General features: G+C 38.2%; 1 protein-coding gene across 1 annotated transcript in view; it reads right to left on the bottom strand.

Annotated features, from left to right (window-relative positions):
• CNTNAP2 (contactin associated protein 2) overlaps positions 1–21,244 on the bottom strand; it is a 1,494,727-nt gene that overhangs the window by 802,233 nt on the left and 671,250 nt on the right. The window contains exon 4 of the mRNA XM_088799852.1: positions 20,532–20,679. Coding sequence (XP_088655978.1) covers positions 20,532–20,679 — 148 coding nt within the window. The remainder of the gene's footprint in view (positions 1–20,531; positions 20,680–21,244) is intronic.

Below are 21,244 nucleotides of genomic sequence, written 5' to 3' on the forward strand. Positions count from 1 at the left end.
AGGTTAAATCAATACATGGTCTAAGAATAGGATAACAATACCTCTCACCCAGTTATTTCAGCCAAATGGGCAATTACATGTTGTTTACCTGCAAAAAATACATATCAATTTACACAAATGGAACATTTACATCTAAAATAAGATTTCTGCGTGGACTTTTATTCCCTTGTATTACTATTTCCACTATAGCCAACTTTAGTTTCATAACTGTGAAGGATCTTTTAAAAATTTATCTGTATTCAACAATTAGAGAATAGCACTGTTGTGTAAACTTAGGGCATTTGACGACTTCCTAAAATGGACCATATCTCAATCTCAGTTTAATACATATCCACGAGTGCCCCAAAATGGCTTGGTTATAAATGTAGTACCTTCAGGTAAAAGAAAAGAAAAGTGCTTCAAAAAAGGAACAAAACATCTTTAGATGTACCAAGCAACACTATGAAAGTAGTTCAAATCTTGAAATCTCATACTTGCAGGCTTCAGAATTCTTGACTGTAATCTCACTTTCAATAGAAATTTGTTCACAAGAAATAAAACACCAACATCCTGATCTATGATAAAATTGTATTTTATGGAACCATAATGGTAACACGATAAAGAACAGTTCTGATTTTTAATTTGATTTTGTATTTTGAGCTATCCTGTTTCATTGGCACATTTCTATTTATTCATATCATTCTACTCATAAAAGTTACCATATAAGGTATTTGGAAATAAGGAAGGATAAAAAATGAAAATTTCTGATATCTAAAAGGGCTCTTAAATTATGAACATGAAGAAATACTAATCGATGCGGTAGACTACTGTTGATAGCTATATTGTAATGTCAACTGGTCAACCATAAAAATAGAAAAGCTAGGGGGATGCTCTAAATGGAGATGAGGGAGGTAAGGAAAAGAGGGGTTGGTATCAGTGCCATATGCAGACAGGAGGAAATGAGCAAATGTTTTCGTAGCCAAATGATACACATCGTCTGTAAAGGGGAAAAGGGAATGTTATTACTTGCCTATTGAAGCCCATAGTTTAGCCCAACCAAGTACACCATCCAAGAATATCGGGCAGATGACGAATAGAAGAACAGATGGAGATCTTCAGAAACCACCAAAGAAGAGAAGCAGAATGATTTTTAGAGAAACATGTTGATTTTGGGGGGATGCCACTGACAATTTTGGAGCCTATCTCCGGTTCTCCGTCCAGGATGAACAGAATGAACTGAATTCCACATAATGGAATAGCTACTAACTTACCATAAACTAAGAAATAATTAAAGATAATGCAATTCACCACCTTGATTCCAAAAGCAAACTTGTCTAAGAAAATAAATTAACTGCCTAGTGCTTATTCTATTGCATGATGCTATGTTTCATTTGGAAAAACCACTCTATGCTTTCTGACTCAACCCCCTAAACTCTTACATACACCTTAATTCATGTCACTCTGGTTTGAATTCCGATTACTTCAAAACACAATTCATGCTCAGGTCACCATCAAGTTCAATTTTACTAATTTGAATACTAATGGACAATTTTTAGACCTCATCGTACATGATCTCTTAGCAGCATTCATGACTGGTGCACACCATCTCCATTTTCCTGGCATTTTTTCTGGTCACACACTCCTTCCTGGATTTCCCGACTTATCTGCCATTCATTCTTTGTATCCTGTGTAGCTTATATTCCATTACTCAGGCACTAGATTTTGGAGTTCTGAAGGCTCAGTCTTGGCTGCTCTGCTCTTGTCGCACTATAATCACACTTAAGGTAACCACATCCAAATATGGCTTCCATTTCCTCCCTCTGCGCAGCTAAACCCCACATCTGTCTCTAGCCCAATCAACACTGAGTTCTTGAGGTCTTTATTATTCAGTTGTCTACTAGACGCCTTGTGGATGCTGTAAACATACTTCAAATTCAACATTTTACACAGCAAACTCATGATACTGCCTTTGAACTATATCCTCTGCCATCCGCCCTCACTTCTGTGCATGGCAGCCACTGCCCAGTAGCTGGTAAGGTCAGAAAGACACAAGGGGTCACTCTTAGCACTGTTTCTACCATAGCCCATACGAAATCCATCACCAAGTCCTGTAGGATTTCCCTTCGACTATCTCTGTAATCCTTCCACTTCTTCCCACTCATCCACTACCATCCCAGTCCAAGCTGTCATCTTTCTCCTGGACGACAGCCACAGCTGTCCCTGAGTCTTCTGGAGCTGATCTGACTTCTCCCTTACGTTGCAGCCAGAGCAAGGTTTGCACAAAACAGATATGATGATGTTACCGTTTCTCCCTTCCCCATCACGCCCAACACACAACAAACTTTTAGCTCCAGATAGTTCAGTGGCATCCCTTTGGGGTTCTAATAGGAAAAAAAATCAGTAACATGCCCTATAACTTCATGTGTCAAGATGCCCCCAACTTTCCAGATTCACTTCAGATCGAACACTTTCTGTACAGCAGCCACCCAAGAAGCCTTCCATTTCTGTCCCCAGGACTTTGTGTACGCTCTTTTATCTACCTGGAATACCACCCTTGTTCCTACCTTCAACTACCTTGAAAGCTCGACCCCATCTCCTGGTGACGTCTCACCTCGGTCGGCACCCATCACCCTCAGAGCACAACCACTGTGAAAGATGAGCATAGTTGTAATGCTACCTTTTCTTCAGTGCCAGCCTCCCCCAGGAAGGGAGAGATGCTTTTCCTCCCGACCATCATACCATCCCCAGCCCCTAAAACACAGTCAGTTCTGGTAATTTTTATTGAACGAATAAATAATATGGCCAAACAAAAGTTGTTGATGCCAGTGGCCAGAACTCCTAAGAATGACCTGAAGCAAAACATTTTCAGTCCTCTGTCACGTAGTTAAGGCACACACCAGTATTTTTCAGTCATTCATTAACCTCTGGGTGAATTCATTCCATGGTGCCCCCTTAGCCCTAATACCTTTGCCCTCTTTGCCACGTCCCGTTCTTACTCAGTTTTCAGATTTCAGCTTAAGTGTTACTTTCTCATATACAGACTACAAATATTTGTTAAATGAATGATGATTCTATTAAGCATTTATTGATTGCTGTAATTAGGTGCCAGGCAGCATGCTAGGGCCTGGGGTTACAAAAATTGATATGAAATGTTTTCTGCCATCAGGAACTCATTACGGGTTGGGGACTGCAGTCATGTAGAGAGATAGTTAAAGCTTGATATACTTGGCATAATAGAGGGAGGCACCCCCTGCTTGCAGGATGATACACTGGGGAGTCCTGCTGCTGTTGCCACAGAACATGGCTGCAGGGATGTACACAGCCTGTATCCAGGGTAATCTTGTTTCTACCTGTTAGCTGTATTACTTTGACCGTACAACCTAATTACTTGCTAGACAGAAGGAAAATCCACTATTTTAAAATGCTGCTGGGAAGTTTCTCATATGGAGAAAAATTAACTAAACATTCTGCTGGGCCGTTTGCAGAGCGTCAGTCAGAAGGCTGGGTTGAATTACTTTACATAGAAAAATGAAAGGGGTGTGGTTATGGTGGGGCAGCTGGAAGAAGCAGAGCAGGAGCCCCAGACAGATGAAGGCCTGGGAGGAGATGTAATGAGGCCCTGGGAGAAAAGAGGCTGAACCGTACATCCAGGGAGGGCCTGGGAACGAACACACACACACACACACACACACACACACACACACACACACACACGAGTCAGGGATAAGTTTAGTTTCTTTTGAAAACAGAGATATTGGTTATTTAGTTTAAATTATTGTGTTCTGATGTAAATCCTTCTTATGAACACCCTTCTCTCATAATTCCTTCTGCCTTCCAGCCCCTGATGTGAGTATATTCAAGAGAAACTGGTACAGGCCCGTTCCAGTTGCTTGACATGCAGCCTTGGCTCTAAGAATATCACAGCATGCAACCCTAATCATCCTTCCCAGGCCTTGCCTTGCTTTGTACTCTCCCTACCAAGACTATAGGACTCTTTCATTTGAATGACAAATGTGAAGTCCTTTCAATTCCCTGAGTTCTACCCCAGGGTAAAACCACAGGCAGGCTTTGTAGAAATCAAAGGGTCAAAATCCTAGCATGAACAGCTGAAAATCAGCTGTTCTAGCTATCCCTCTAAAGCAGCTGTCTGTCTAGACTCTCAAATGGGAATCTTAGAATTCCCAGCGCAGTGATCCATTGATAGGTGTGGTTAATGTGGTGACATTTCTCAAGGTGTTTGAACCTTGAGATGGGCTACCGGTACATATTTTAGGGTAGAGAAGAACTAATAGGTCGAATCACCTGATACTGGAGATGTCATTTTCCCCAAGAAGGTGTTTTTCTTCTTCTGCATTTACACCTGCTTACAAGTTTATTCGATTGTTTCAGATAAATCAATTCCTTCTCAAAAGACTGTAATTTCCATGAGAAAGAGACTATGCCATATACTTAATTTCTGTCTCTGGTGACAGTTAGGCATACCATATTTTCTTTAAAGCAAAGCAAAACAAAACAAAACAAAAAAAACAAAACAAAACAAAAAACAAAACCAACCAAAAAACAGGAATAGAGTCAATGGAATTGCAATAGATGTAGACAATGTCAGAGGGGCAATAGATTTGGGGAGGGGGATTATCACTTTGTGAGGGGTGAAATGTCTAACTATTACATTGTTTTGTGCACCTGAAACTAATAAAACAAAACAAAACAAAACAAAAAACGAAGCACGTGGAATTACAATATGTGAACAGCATCGTACTGAACCAGTCTATTTCACTTCAGGTTATAAAGAGACACTCAGGTAATTGGTTTATTGCGTTTACATTAAATGAAATAAATGCTGAAATTGCAGCCATAGCACAGCTCTTACGAAAGCCAAGGCTGTCTCAGTGCATACAGAAGCCCCGCTGTGCCTAGATTATTCCTCGATCGCTGCTCTAATACTGCAACCACGACCCACCATGTGGCGACTTAAACTGAAATTTAAATTAGTTAAAATTCAATAAAGTAAAAAATTCAGTTCCACAGACACACTGGCCACATTTCAAGTGCTCAACAGCTATACATGGCAGGTGGCTCCTGTACTGGTTGATGGCGATATAGAATATCTCCATCATTGAAAGTTCTATTGGATAGCCCTGCTCTGAATACTAGACAAAAGAGAGTGCGAGGACACAAACTTGTAGATTTGCAACTAAAGAGTTGTGGGGTACCATATCTATCATTACCAACATGGATGTAATATTTACACCTTTTGACCAACCCCAGGCTGCATCAAGCTTCAATTGCACTATTTTTGTGATCACTTCCTTTCCCTACAACTATGATCTCTTCCTTTCTCTATTCTCCCAGCCCAGACGACTGCTTGTTCACCACTGAACAGAATCCATTGGGAGAAAAAAACCCCAAATAATTGGAGAATGTGAGGATGGCAGAATTCTGGTGCGACCCCCACACTCCCTGGGTCTAGTGCACACGACTGTATAACCTCCTCCACTTGACTGTGGGCAGGACCTGTGAAGGGGATGGATTCACTCTCCTGATTAGGTCACATGGATGGGAAAGTAAGGGAATTCCACAGATGTAAGGTCCTGTACCAGTCAGGGAGCTGCGGGTGGATATATATGTATTAAGAGATTTACATCCGGGAATTGGTGTACGTGATATAGGCTCTGGGTAAGCAAATCTGGCATGTCTAAGACAGCGTGTCATGAAGGGTAGATGGGAAACTCTTGGGCAGAAGTCCTAAAACTCTGTTCACAGGCAAAATCCTTCTTCCACAGGGAAATCTCAGTTCTGCTCTAAGGCCTTCCAGCTGATTAGATCAGGTCTACGCAGATTACTGTAGATGATGCCTTTTAGTCACAGCCAGTTTATTATGGAGATTAATCACATCTATAAAAACCTTCATAGCAGCACCTAGATTTTTGTTTGATTGAACAACTAGGGATTAAAATTGAGCCAAGAGAACACAAATGACTAACTGTCACAGGTCCCTAACCAGTTGATTTTGTGTTACTGAAAAAGGCGACCATCCTGAGTGGGCCTGATTCCAGCAGGTGGGACCCTTAAAAGAGGGTCTAGAGATTAGAGAGTTGAAGAAATAGAGACTCTCTGTCCTACTGTCCCCAAAGAAGCAAGCCAGCCCGAGCTCTACAGCTGCAATGGAATGATTTCTGCCGACAGTGCTTCAGCTCAGAACAGAGCCCGTTTTCAGATAAAAACAGCAGTCTAGCCTCACACCTTGATTGCAGTGTTGTGAGACTCGGAGCCAAGGACTCTGTTAAGCCATGCCTAGCCACCTGACACGCAGAAATGGGAAAATAATAAATGTACATTGCTTGAAGCCACTAAGTTTGTGATAAAGCACAGGAAACTAATACAAACGGAAAGGGGAAAGAACTTGAAGTATATTGTGGGCACTAAGTGAACTTGGCATTGACTTGGGAAGACTTCATACCTTACCTAAAATATATGTTAAGTAGCTTGCCTGTGGTGATCACTTCACAGTGTACACCTGTATCAAACCATCCAGTTGTACACCTTAAATATGTACACTTTTTATTGGGCAATTAAACATTAATACAACTGGAAAGGTGGAAAGGGTTTATTTTAAGCTGCTAGGTTAAATATAAAATAAAATGCTTATTTCAATTTTAGTCTCTTTTATCAAGGAAGAATCTTTTTTTTTTTTTTTTTTCCATCTTTAAGGCTGAGGAAACTGAAGATCAGAGACTAAACAATTTGCCCAAAGTGACACAGTACCTGCTGGATCTAAGACTTGTATTCTAGAGACAGTTTAGATGATCTCCTTTTTGTGGACACATGAATTATGTAGGAGGGACTGGTGTTTTGATTGTCACTGTTACATTATGAATACTGTAGCATAGTAAAAAAAAATTGTGATAAAATATCATTCTTTATAAAGTTATATGCAGTTCTCGGCCTCCGATAGATCTGGTCTAATGTGGTCTTCTAAATAAAAAAGGAAGTAGTCGCTATGGTTGATGTTGGGGTGAGTGAGAGTATTTAATTATTTATATCACTATTTTTCACCTTGACTATTCTCCCACTAGTGTTTTGGCAACTAAACTTGGATTTTATGTCCCCTAATCTCTTGCCTGTACTGGTAACAGAACTGAATGGAGTAACCTTAAAACTGGCAACGATCTGCTACACGCTACAGTCTACAAACATCTTTAGTTCAGTTAGAAGATTCATTATGGATCACTGAGAAGACTTTTTCTCTTCTCTACTCAAACACTAGGTCATGTGATCTTTGTCACCTCAGAGTGTCTGCACGTCATGTGTCGGCTGCAGATACCTAGCGTTTACTCTCAGACCCTAAATTAACTTGCAATGTGCTACCCTACAAAACTGTCTTTCTCACCTTACTTCTGCTTTAGAGTGTGGAGAGTAGACAGATAAGAAAAATAAGTGTCAAGACAATGGCCACTTTCTCCATTTTCTTTGACTATTCCTGACTTTAATATCCACTAAAATCAAAATGAAATCAGAAATACATCTCCAATAATCTCCACTTAAAAAAATCCACATAAAAATGAGCACCTGGTATACGCAAGACACATCTTTGATTGCTGAGAGGGACAGGAAACACTGTATAAGAAACAGTTCATGTCTTCAAGAGATTGATAATATATTTGGAGAATAGACTGGAAAAGCATAATGAACTCATGAAATTATATGATAAGGGCCAAAAGAACACAAAGTGATGTCATATAAAGGGAGATACTGATCCACATATTTATCCAATTGTACCTTGTGGGTTGCAGGTATAATTCTGCGTCTGCCACTCACCAGCTAGTTTGCGAACAATAATTTGCAGCCATTTTGGATTTCGCTTACCTGGTATTTCAATAAAAGTTGAGAGAGATCATCTTAAATTTTATATAAGATTTATACTTCCTTAATTTTTAATAGTTGGAATCGATAAGCTCATAGTTAGATCCCAAGTTTGTCTTCAGTAATTTTGATCTCATTCTTAATATATTGGTGGTTTGGGAGCTGGGCGAATGAATGCATTTCTTGACTTAAAACACAAGTTGCTCTCTAAGTGAAAATCCAAATGGCTGCCATTTATTGAACAATTACTGTGTACAAGACATTTTCTATTAAACTCTTCAATTAATACTTACAATGTTAAAGAATAGATATTTTCACATTACAAATAGGACATTCATTTCAGAAAAGATCAATGACTTATCCAAGGCTGCATAGCTAATAAGAGAGCAACTGGGGTTTGGATAAAACTCTATGTAACAAGTTTCCTCTCCTATTGTGCTTTTAAACTCAATCTTATCTACAAGCTTTTCTATAGAAAGAAGAAATGAGGAAAAAAATTACACATGTCAGAATTACTTAATTACAAAAACATTCAAAGGTCCTGCATTTTACTTTCCATTTGGGTTGATTAAATATTTCCATAGGCTTACTTTACAAGAAATTTAGCTCTTAAAATTTTATAAAATTGATGTGGAATTTCACGAGTTGTAGTTATACATTTTTTGGTTATTCTAGATTGAAATAAGCCAGTCAAATGCAAGAGTTTAACAATTTCTAAGAAAGAATTAGTTGATACAGATGTGTTGAAGATGGGGAGAATAATTTTCCATTCACTACAGACTTCCTTTCTTTTTCATTTCTCCTTCATTTAGAGATATTTTGACATTTAATAGGCTCCTCTCTTATTAACTAAATATTCTGTAACTATTTGTGGAAAAATATACTATAAGCACTGTTGGCTGGTGATGGGTTAGAGGAGAGAGGCACGTGTGCACTCAAGAGAATCTGAGCAACACCTTCCATGAAGAATGCCACGCAAAACACAGGGAAATGTCAAATCTATACAGACCAGTGTGGTCAGAGGACTCTTCCACATCATTTAGCAGTTAAATGCTCCATTTTTAAACAACGAACAGCCTCTTGTTATAAGGTGGAGAGACTTTTGTGGTAGAATACAGATTACCCTGTTTCCCCGAAAATAAGATCTAACCAGACAATCAGCTCTAATGTGTCTTTTGGAGCATAAATTAATATAAGACCCGGTATTACATTACATTACATTATATTATATATTATATTATGTTGTATTATATTATAAGACCCAGTCCCATATTATAGTTAAATAAGTCTGGGCCTTATATTAATTTTTGCTACAAAAGATGTGTTAGAGCTGATTGTCCAGCTAGGTCTTATTTTTGGTGAAACATGGTACACAGCAGTAAATTGTGTATGTGTCTGTGTGTGTATATTATTTATTCTTTTTCATATTAGTAGTATACTTTTATGAGCCATTTGAATCATGAGAATTCTGATGCATCAATTTGGTTGACATTGGAATTCTCATAATTCTTTGTTAATGCTCACTCAATACATATTACTAAAAAGCATCCAAAATTAAAATTAAATTTATTTAGTATGATATAACAAAAGGAGATGGCTCTTTGGGTTTAGATCTGAAGTAAATGCCATGTTCATTTAATGGGTGATTTGAGATGACTGCTTAAGCTTTCCAATCCCCTCTTCTACCACCTCAAAATGGGAGTAACAATGCTTACTGCATAGAATTATCATGTGGATTAAATGAAATAACAAATATAAAATGCTTAACAAAGTGGATGACTTAAGATAAGCATGGAGAAAGGAAAAGTAATATACTTAGGTTTGAAATGTGATCCCAGTATATTGCGGGAAATAATTACAATCAAGAGCATCTCTAATCTTCACTCCCCTCCAAACAATGAATCAAATTTCCTACACACACACACACACACACACACACACACACACACACACACAAAACAAAACAAAACAAACAAAAGCACCAAAAAACAATTTTGTGGGCAAGATTATTATGAAGTGAATCATTTGAAGGAAATCGAAGCTGTCCGAGTTATCCAAACAGCTCTGATTCAATCAACTCAATTGAAAGCAATAAAAACACGGCCAAGCCAATTTAATGGCACTGCTCACTAAAGAAATTGTTTGAACCTTTATCTAGAACTTAGTTCTTCTACACTCTCCACATAATGTGCGCCACTATGTACGGATCTGAATAAGCACGATTTAAGGTGGTGCAGAGACTTTATCCTCAAAACCTAAACAGCATTTGCTTGTGATGTCATTCCATTTCTTACCACAGGGAGAAAACGGCGGAGCATTTTGCAAGGATTGGAAAGATGTGACTGGGATTCCTGAACACATCCATGGGGTCATGTGGAGTTACACGGTCAATGGAAGCTTTAGTAAAAATACAAAACGTTCCTCCTTTCCTTAGTAAGTAGGAATAGAGTTAAAAATGAAGCTCAGAAGCAGGATGAAGCTTTATTTTACTTATTTCCTGACTTTTAGAGAAAATTAGCCTTCACATTATTTATTAAAGATCAATGTTTCTCAAATGGACTGTGGGAAAACAGTATGAATTTGTAGACCATAAGCAAAGCACACTGTGTAATATTTCTATTGTTTTTAACTGTGTATTGACAAATGCAAAATGCAAATGAACAACCACATAAATAACACTCAGCCTAACCTGTGTGGAGGACCCCGTCAATCTTACCTCAACCCAAACTTAAACGCACATGAAAGAAAATGTAAAATTAGTCAAAGAAGAACAGAGATTCAAATCAATCCTAGCTGAAAAGATGGCATAACTAATGGCAAAAGAATGATGAATTGGCAATTGATCAAAACAAAACAGCTTTATTTTTAAACTCTAGAAGAAATTTTGCATGGTTCTCCATAAATAGCACAGATAAAATATATGAGAATTCAGGGGATCAGTTTGCTTTGCAATATTTATGCTGAGAAGGTGACATAGTCGTGTTTCTATCTACAGTATATGCATAGGAGTTCTGTATCTGTAGGCATACTTTAATACTATAATTATCATCCGTATCAGTATAAACTCTAAGTAAATCTCAGCATGCAGGATATCCTTCTTGCATACAGCTGGCACTATAATAGAGATGAAATGAAAATGGAATCAATTCTTCCAATGTGTCTATTTTCTTTATCTCATATAACGAGCCAATTAGCGGGCAACAGGCACATCTATACAAGCAGTTCTCACTGGCGGGGGGGCATTTCTCAGTGTCTGGAGTCAGTTTTGGTTGTCACAACTGGAAGAGGTGTGGTGTACTATACTAGTAGCATCTAGAGGTAGAGGCGAAGGTGGAGGTAGAGGCTAAGGACGCTCAAGAGTCTATAACGAACAGGACAGCCTCTCCCCACCTATGTCCAACAGCACATTCTCTAGGCAAAAACATCAACAGTATCAAGGATGAGAGACCTCGATCTATAATGATATTCACTGCGGCCACCATATAAAATATAATTTGTTTTAAGACATTTATCCTTTTCATTTAGAAAGACTTGTATGCAAAACAAGAAAAAAATAGAGAATAAGAAGAGAATGAGCAGCGTTAATTATGAAAGCGGAGATGAGTGTTCTAGAGTCATTATGGGGGTTCATGGGAGAGACGCAGGGGTTCTACCACCAGGCTGAGCAGTTTTGGGACAAGTTGGTTGAGAAAGGGGGAAACACAACGCATTTTCTAGTCGTCTTATGGTCTTAAACTCAGACCATTTCCTTTGTCGCATGGTTTTAAAGAAATGTGTGCCACATTTTACCTTAAACATTGTTGCCAAGTGTTCATGAACTGAAACCCCTCATTCTGCTGTATCCCTCAGATATAATTCTGGGTCTCTCACTGGGTTTTATTGTAATAATTACTAATTATTTTTTTTTACTGTTAACCTTAGCATTAGTCAATATAGTTTATTTTTAATCAGCAAATAGCACCACTATAATAGATGGACACAACACATCTCAATTTGGGGTAGAAGTTAAACCAATTGTGCCCAGAGTCAAACAGTAATGACAGTGAGTGAACTCAGTCCTACTTTCACCTGTCCTTTGCAAGGCAGGAAAACCCGGTGATACGATTTGAAGGAAAGAATTGTGTTCTGTGTATAAGCACGATGCCACAAGAAAGAGGGTTGCCCTTGCCTTCATGTTAGAACATCTGCATTTCAAAGTTTAAGAAGCTACATGCCCATTCTCTAGATTCATTTTGTATGATACACGAATATGTGTGATACAGCAAGAATAATACAGGGCAAACCACTAAGTAACTACCCTGATAAATAGTAGGCTCATTGCATCAGGTTTTGCATGTTGTTGATTTGACTCAGGTGAGTAATTAACACCGTCCATGTGATGATATTAGGATCAGATGATTAAACCAGATTTTACACAAATAAAGGTCTTACTAGAGCCGAATTTTACCAATAATTTTAGGAAACAAGCAATCAAGAGACTGTGGTGTAAGGCCTGAAATTAAAACCCAGCATTTATGTATGTCTTGACATCTGACCAGAAGTTCCCCTAGCCACTCTCCTCTCGTGGGTGATATCTCCTAGGAAAAAGGCCTCCCTGTTTCAGAGATCAGGGAGAGGGCCGGCTTATCCCTGAGCAGATGGGGCTTCAGTTCCCTGTCACCCCCCAGAATTATGAAAATAATCCTCACATCCTCCTGCGGGAATCGGGGGACACTGCACCGTCTTGATACGACAAGGCCTACCTCTCACAGAGACTGATGGTTCACTCCATTCCCAAGTGTAACCCCCATGTAGCCTGCATGGCGTGTGGTGTCCACCTCCCCCTGGGGCTACAAGGACATATAACTGATAATCTGCCATTGATTCATCCACCCCATGTTGGATGTCAGGTGTTCAGCCATCCCCATAATCCCAGGGTGGGAATACATCCCTCACCAATGGGATGAAAAACAGAGGTGATTCAGATGAAGGCACAAGCAAAACAGGGAGGGATGTGGAACAACCTGCAGAGTTTCCCAGGCCCTTCCTTCTTTCATCACACTGTGCTCTCTGACCTCAAGTACTAGGGAGGGTGTCTGATAAGCCATGAGTTTACTGCCTCCTACAGAGCGAGCACTTAGGTTAGGAAACGTCTCCATTCAATACCTCAGAGATCCCCTAGATTATGAGTTAATTTCCAGGGAGCCAGGTGTGTTTATCATAGGCAACCTAAAACAGGGGTATCTTGCTCAAAACATGCCATAGATAAGGACTTTCCCCATAGAGAAAATCATTATTTGGGGGTGCTTGGAGCTACAGTTAGTTATCAGAATGTTTACAGAGAGATTGGTCCAGGTCACCTGACTTCTCTCTTTCCTAACATCAGTGATTGGGAGGGAAGTGGCACATAAGGCAGCTTCTTTAACCGCTCCCAGTTCACCAAAACGAGCATAAAAGGTTGAAGAGACTAATATGACAATATTTGGAGCATAAGAAAATATTACATATCTGTTCAATTTAGAATGGGAGTATAAGAATAAAATTGGGATAGTCCTTCTCAAGTCTAGGTATGAAGAATCTGATACCAGTCTAATAGGAACACAATTATTAGATGCTTTAAAATGACTGATTTCTACTTTTCAATTGATATAACCAAGAATTTGCACTGCTTGAAAATTTAAATGTCAGCATACTAAATGATTATTTTATTATATTGTTATTTGTAATTCATGAAGGTGATAATTGCCATCTTAAATATTTGCTCTTCTCTCCCTAGCTAAGCTCATTTAAAAAGGTGATAATTAAGACTAACAACTCAAGAATAAAAGCTAATAAAAGAATCTTAGTATATATTTGCAGAGTTTTAAATTTTACTTCTTTCCTCACATTAAACAGGAATTATAAATGACATGTTGATGGACTATATAACTATAACTTTGAATTTAATACTGTCTGTAATCGCCTAACATAAATAAGAAGTGACATATATGCAAAAAGTAGTTAAAATAGCTCATGAGCTGATACCCTGAGGAAACGGACCAACTGAGGTTGATAAACTTTCTGCACCAAAAAGCAAGGGAAGCTTGAGTTGTGTTTATCTGCAAGCTATCTGCAAGCTATACAATGAGTGTATTATGAATATCAGTCCATTAAGTTTTCCTATTGAGTATGTGGAATGTCCAATACTGCTAAGATATTTTTCTTGCTAACATCTCTTTCTATGTATTCTTATAGGGAAAACTATGGGCCAAGTTTTAGTCAAATACAAAATAGTATTTTATGCAAGTCACCACTATGATTATAAAAAGTCCTTGTGGGTAGAGAAGAAACAAAGAATAAACCAGAGCAGGAAGGTATCAAATGTCATAACAATGCCCTAGATTGTTATGCAGGTTTTCTAGGTCTGTGATCAATTCTCTTATGGAAGTCACAGAACCCAGTAGATACTGTTTTCCTGAGTAGTAGAATCAGGGATCGGGCTACGGGGTCTCCTGGGAACTTTACAGTTTTAAAGTGCTTGTAGAGTATGGCTCTTTGCATTAATTGAAATAACTTATTTAGAAACCATGGTAAAACACAGATATTTTTCATTATTTAATTCTTCTCTTCAACCAGTAAACACAACATGTGTATGTTTTGTTTTAATATGTTTGCTTTTCTTGGAAAATTATTTTATGAAAAGAGTGTTGGACTAAGATTTACAGTAAAAAATATATATCCTCTCTTATTCTACAATAGAAGTAGACTGTTTCTCCTAATTCAGAACTGCAAACATGGCTTAATTACATGTTATGTTGTACCAGTAATTTTAGTTTGCTTTTAAATCAACACTATGGATTTTATGTCAAATTAACCTTGAAAATTATTGAGAGTAAATTTAAATTTAGATTTTGTAGTAAGCAATACAATGTAAATATAACTCTAAATCAGTGACATACTAAATATAACTCCAAAATGTGAACGAGTTGCCATTTGTAACTGTCCTTTACCTAAGCAGATAGCTACATTTGCTATGTTTTCTCATAGTCATTAGACTCAATTGTAATTATCTTCCAAGTAAAGAAATTACACTGGAAAAAATTAATCAATTAAAGGCTGATTTTCATGTATCCCCATAAACATGAAAAACCATAATTCAATTCTTTGTTTTTCATCAGTTGACTTTTTTTCAATGCAAATGTCACCCTCCAATATCGGTCCAGGAATAAGTATCTGACTTTTTATTATATAAAATAGTACTTTCTTATATTTTAATATTTATACTTTTACATTTACATTGCTAAATACGTAAAGACCAAATGATCTAGTATATTTTTTACCATTTCAGAAATATCAGAACGACCAGGTGCTGAATTATCACCACCAAGGTGAGCTCCAATTAGAAACAGAGAAACAGTCTTTCTACTGTTATATTCCAATTCCAGTTTGAAATACAAACTATTTTTTAAAGAACTGAAGAATACCACATGTGCTTGAATCTTCAATTTTTCCAAGAGAAACGTTCCATTTCTCTTAATGGCAAGAACATTTCTGTTTATAACATGCCATTTTGTTTTAAATTTATTGCACACGAACATAAGAACACAGCATGAGCTGCACGCATAACTTACTTGCATGACAATTTTAATTATCTCTCGGCCATGTGTAACGTGGCTTTGATGGTGATTAAATCTACCTTTATATTGATTTACTTTTATTTTCATATTAATCTGGACATAAAGTTCAAATGAATTAATAAGAGTGTGATTATTTTTCTTCTTGTGATAAGCAATTTATATATGTAATCCATAAGCAGCTTCACAAAATTGTGGTTTAAAATATCCTTAAGTAGAAATAACAAAGGTCTAGATGCATTCAAATTAGAAAAGGAAAACCTGAGTTCCTTGCTTGATATGGCTCTGTTGGAACCATATCTAAATTCAGTTTAGCAATTATCTCAACATTCTGCAGGCCACAAGAGCACCATTTGATATGATGTAATAGAATCATACCCTGTTTACCAGTGGAAAAAAACCTATACAATATCAACTAGTAATCAATTTTCACCGAGGGGATAAATCAGGTCTATATCATTTACATCGTATATTAGTTCATTTCAGGAAACACTGATTGTATACAGGGAGTCTGCTAATTAATGGAAAACACCAATGATAAGGTGACTTTGTGTGTTCTCCATACCCCCATCCCGCCCGCCCCCCCAGTACCTTAAGGCCTGCTATATTTTGGAATGTTTGCACAAATATTCCATTGGATATAGTCACACACTGTAACGTGAGTAAAGAAAAAAAAAAAAGATGTGGTTCATTCTGCAACTTCAGCGAAATCTTCTTGTTGGAAATTACATCTCAATTTATTTTTTTTTTAAGTGTGTTTTTCCAAGGACCTATCAGCTCCAAGTCAAGTAGTTGTCAAGACAAGACAGATTGGTCAGGTGAAGAATGATGGAGAGGACACTGCAGTAGGAGAGGACATCTTGGATTAACATATGTTACAAAGCAAGTCATGTATTTGGAAATAAAAATAGTGTGTGTGAGTGGGGCATAAAGTGTAACGTGGACGTGCTGCAGAGGTAATGGGAAGGGTGCTATATGTCAAGCTAAGAACTTACGACTTCACAGGCAATGTATAATCGATCTTTAAAGTCTTTTAAGTACAGATGTGATATGGCCAGATTAGCATTTTGGATTTAAAATTAGCGAAATGATTTACAAATAGAATTCAATAAATGCTAACGGGATTGATGAATCTGTGTCACAATATATCGATCCCCAAACAACGTAATAAATCTTTTCATTTCACACACACACACACACGCACACATGCACGTGTGTGTAATGAACAAAAAAACTGTAAGAGTCTGGGACCTTTTTATATTATACAAAATTAAACATCTGATTTAAGGAGAAAAACAGGTTGACTTCCAGAACTGTTTCTTATTTCTCTGCCCAGCGACACCGATCTAAACAGAAATTGGTATGAATTTTAATGAACACATGTTGTACCAGGTGAAATAATGTTCCCCCCAAAATTCACATCCACCCAGAAACTCAGAATGTAGACTTATTTGGAAATGGGGTCTTTGCAGATGTGATTGGTTACTTGACAATGAGGTCACACTGGGTTAGGGTGGGTCCTAGCCCAATGGCAGGCGTCCTTATAAGAAGGCCACATGAGGATACAGAGACATAGACACACAGAGGGAGGAAGGCCATGTAAAGACAGAGATTAGAGTGATGTAGCTACATGTCACCAAGCACAGCGGGCAGCCAGCCACCAGAAGCTCAGGGAGAGGCAGGTAAGAGCTTCTCCCTCTGAGCTCCAGAAGGACGCAACCCTGCTGACACCTCGATTTCGGACTTCTGCCCTCCCGAACTGTGAGATAATAAATCTCTGTTGTCCTAAGCCACACAGTTTGTGGTGATTTGTTATGACAGCTGTAGCAAACGAATGCCTGTTTACATGGCAGTTTCTCTTGCCTAGGCAGCCAGAGAGCTATGGGAATAAGTCTGTGGTAACGATAAGAGAACATTCTCAGCACAGCATGAAAAGCACAAAACATTGTCCCTCTTCATTTGTATCTGGCTTCTCCTGATATATTTTTCTCCCCAGCCTAGCACTTATTTTCCACCATGATTTGCATTGGACGACATCTCTAGGCTTTATTAATTATTCATCCAAATTGAAGGCATAGATGGAATTACTTCAGTTGTGTGTATCCTGGTTTCCCAAGGTGCTGACCTTGCTCTTACGAAGACTCTGGTTAAAGCTAATTTAGTATTTGTCATAAAAGAACGTTCACTACTTTTACCAACACACTGTGGTAGGCTTTTGTTCAATGAAAGTTTGAAGACTGCAGCCAGAATGATTTTTTTTTTTTTTTTTTTTTAATATGACTGGACTCTGACTTCTCCCTTCGGCTTCATGCAGTCCCTCCACTCGAGAGGAAGAAGATTAGCATTTGGGAGATGGCTTACTGAGTCAAAAGACCTGGGGAAGATCGCTGGGTTTTTACAAATAACAGCATGCACTTGTTTCAACTAAATTTGAGGGGAAATTAAATAGAGAGGGAGCAGAATCATCCAAAATGAGTTTACATTCATTGACATTGGAATTCCTGTTATTGTCAAGACAAGTCAGGAAACAAAAACAGTAGAGCCCTACCGCCTTCAAAGCAGGGGCCTGGAACTGAATTCTCCACCTGGAATAGCGTGAACTTCTTACTTCAGACCTGAGACGGACGTCATTTCTCAGATGACAGAGTGATCATGGGAGAATGGCATGGAGGAAAGATGACGCTGGCAAGGGGAATGACAGTAGGACTACACTCCAACGGAAGCAGCGCTCACTCTGAGATTTCTCCTCTCTAGTTCTTCCGGCAAACTTGGAAATATGAGTAGTACAACCCTATCCCCTCACCTGCAGGCTTAAGAGAAATCTCAGAGAAACTCCCTAAGGGGTTTTCAGAAAGATGAGAGAATTCATTTCTCTCTCCCACAAAAGTCATGAAAGCCTAGTCTCTCTCCTTGCTGGGTAGGGCAAAACGGGATGGTGTGTCGGATCTACATTTCCCCACTGACAGATCCACGATTCCTGTTCTCCTTGAAAAATGAAACAAGGCCCTCAAGGCAGCAGTTCACTAAATCCAAGCAAAAATAGAGGGTCATCTTCCAAGGACCCACTCCAGTCTGAATCCCAGTATGGATGAATTTAAAATATTGTAACTTTAGGAAAGTTCATAACAAGTGTGTTTAACACATCTTAACACATCTTTTTCTTATTATAAACATGTCTATGTTTCTTGGAAAAGATGTTAAGTATAATTTGCATTCTTTAATAATAGACAAATGAAAAATAATCTGACCTGGACACTGGTCAGGAAAATGACCTGTCACCAAATTTTTGACGGTTAAGATAGCATCCAAGATGATTAGATTGTGTTTTTTTTCTACACAAAGGAAAAACAAAATAGAGACCTTCACTAAGAAAATATATGTTATAATTTATTTAGATTGTAACAAGAAAAATAAGAAGCACATGTGTTGGTTCTAAGCTGCATCACCCTATGTGGTAGCCAGTAGTCACATTATTTTAATTCAAATTAATTAAAATTACATAACATGAGAAGTCGAGTTCCCCAGTTGTCTTAGCTATATGTTAACTGCTCAATAGCCACAAGTGGCTGGTGACTAGTGGAGGTGGAGAACATTTACATCTTTGTATGAAGTTCTGCTGGGGAGTACTGCACTCGGCTAGTTTTGTATTAGTTTCTATTTTTTATGATATTGACATTTATATTAATTTCCTGATACTGTTATAACAAATTACCAAAAACACAGTGGATTAAAGGAACAGAAGTTTGTTCTCTCCCAGTGTTGGAGGCCAGAAGTCCCAACTCAGTTTTACTGGGTTGAAATCAGTATGTCTGCAGGCCCACCTGCCTCCAGAAGCTCTGGGGAGAATCTGCTGGTCTCCTCTTCCAGTGTCTGCTGGCTGCCCGCGTTCCATGGCTTGTAGCCACATCTCTCCAATCTCAGCCCCCATGGTCACCTTGCCTCCATCTTTTATGTGTATGAAACCTCCACCTGCCTACCTGTTACAAGGACACCTGTGAATGCACTTGGAGCCCACTGGGCAATACTAGACAATCGCCCCAGGCGAAGGTTATTAACTTACTCCCATCCACAAACACCTGTTTTATCAAGTAACATTACAGACTCCGGGAATTAGAACCTGTTATCTCTGAGAGGCCATTATCCAATTTACTAAAACCTCTGCAATGCTATGTTTCAATTTCTGTTTTACTTTATTTGATCCCATGTTGCCAATTTATCATTTACTCTACTGGCATCTATAGGGAGAAGTGTTAATGCAGTTTCCTAAAGTGTATGATTTTTCCCCCAGAAAGGCTTTTACACTAGAAAATCTAGCTTCCTATTTAGCTTCAGCTAATTTTCCCTCCTGAGTTATGATCGCCGGAGCCTAGCATTGATGGAAAAGCCCATGACAACACTGACTCAACACTTTACAAATCTACTTGCAATGATTACAGAATAGGTTGTCATATTTTAAGACATACTTGAAGCAGAAACAATAGATAGCTGAATTAAAAATACCCAAGTCCATATGTTGAAATAGACACATGTACAATGTAGTTAAAAAGTACAAAAAGGGAGTTTAAAAGATCTTTAAAGGAAAAGAAACTTATTGGATGGCCAAGTAAGTTTCGAAAAGATGCAAATAAAATTTATAGACATATAAAATGTAATTGACATTGAAACTCAGTGCTTGGTTTTAAAAGAGTGATACACTAAACTGAAGAGAAATGGAAAGGTGTTCTTAAGACTATATTCAAAATGAATCACAATGAGCCAAAAAGATGGATAATAGTATAGGTGTCCACTTTTTAAACATTTCATAAGACTTTAGGCGATTTAATTCATAAGCTTTGTTGGTTTGGTCTATTGAACAAAATTGCTTCCCAATACTTTACTTGAGGTATCCTTAAGGTATTCTTTTATGTGTGTTTGTATATAAATGTAGATGTACATGCATAACACACAGACAACCTTCTATGTTATTTATACATAAAAAGAGAAGGCAGTTTACCGTCAGAGAAAGCAAACTGATAAACAACTGACAATAAACAGATGACTGTTTACATGAAGACGGCAGAACCCACAGCAAACTTGAACTGTGTGCGTGCTACTCACAGTAGGAACAGCCGTAGACCTCAATCCTGAGCCCGATGCGGCCTTCCCCGTGCCAATCCAGGGGTACCACACGCACGTAGCGGGCAACCACTGGGTGCTGCAGATCGTGGCGGACCACGCCATCAGAGTTGGTGTTCCCCGGGAATGCCTGCAAGCAGAACAGCATGCAAGAATCAGGGGAAATACCTGACAACAACCATGCTCTTTTCTGTGTTCTAAAATAAACTTCCATGAGCGTATCCGATGGCAGGATTTTATATTCTGCACACCATAAACAATTTGAAAAAAAAAGGAAAGCTTCTATATATCCTTTATTTGACAACAAGTTTCAGTTTTAAATGGAAACTGGGCCAAAGTTTCCATGGGTCCTTTCACATGTGTAAATATACTTATATATTAAAAGAATGAAATACTACACGGCACCCATTGCAGCATACAATAAACATTTTAATTATGAGGTCTAATATTTGACTTACGCATTCAACAATTTTTTATAGAATTCAACCGTATTTCTTGCTTTTAAAAAAATCTTCTCTACGTGACCTCCCCATGCCACCATTAGAAATCTGACAACTTTTTCAACATCAGTTAGATAAAAACAACAATTGACTACATTGTGCTTTTTTTTTTTAAAGAAGTGACAGAATAAGAGAACCACAGTCAGTAGATCATACCAGAGGCAAGTAGACTGGCAGCAAGGAATCGAGAGTCAC

This window comes from Rhinolophus sinicus, chromosome 8 (assembly GCF_057876585.1).
Source record: "Rhinolophus sinicus isolate RSI-liver-muscle chromosome 8, RSI-T2T, whole genome shotgun sequence".
Lineage (NCBI taxonomy): Eukaryota > Metazoa > Chordata > Mammalia > Chiroptera > Rhinolophidae > Rhinolophus > Rhinolophus sinicus.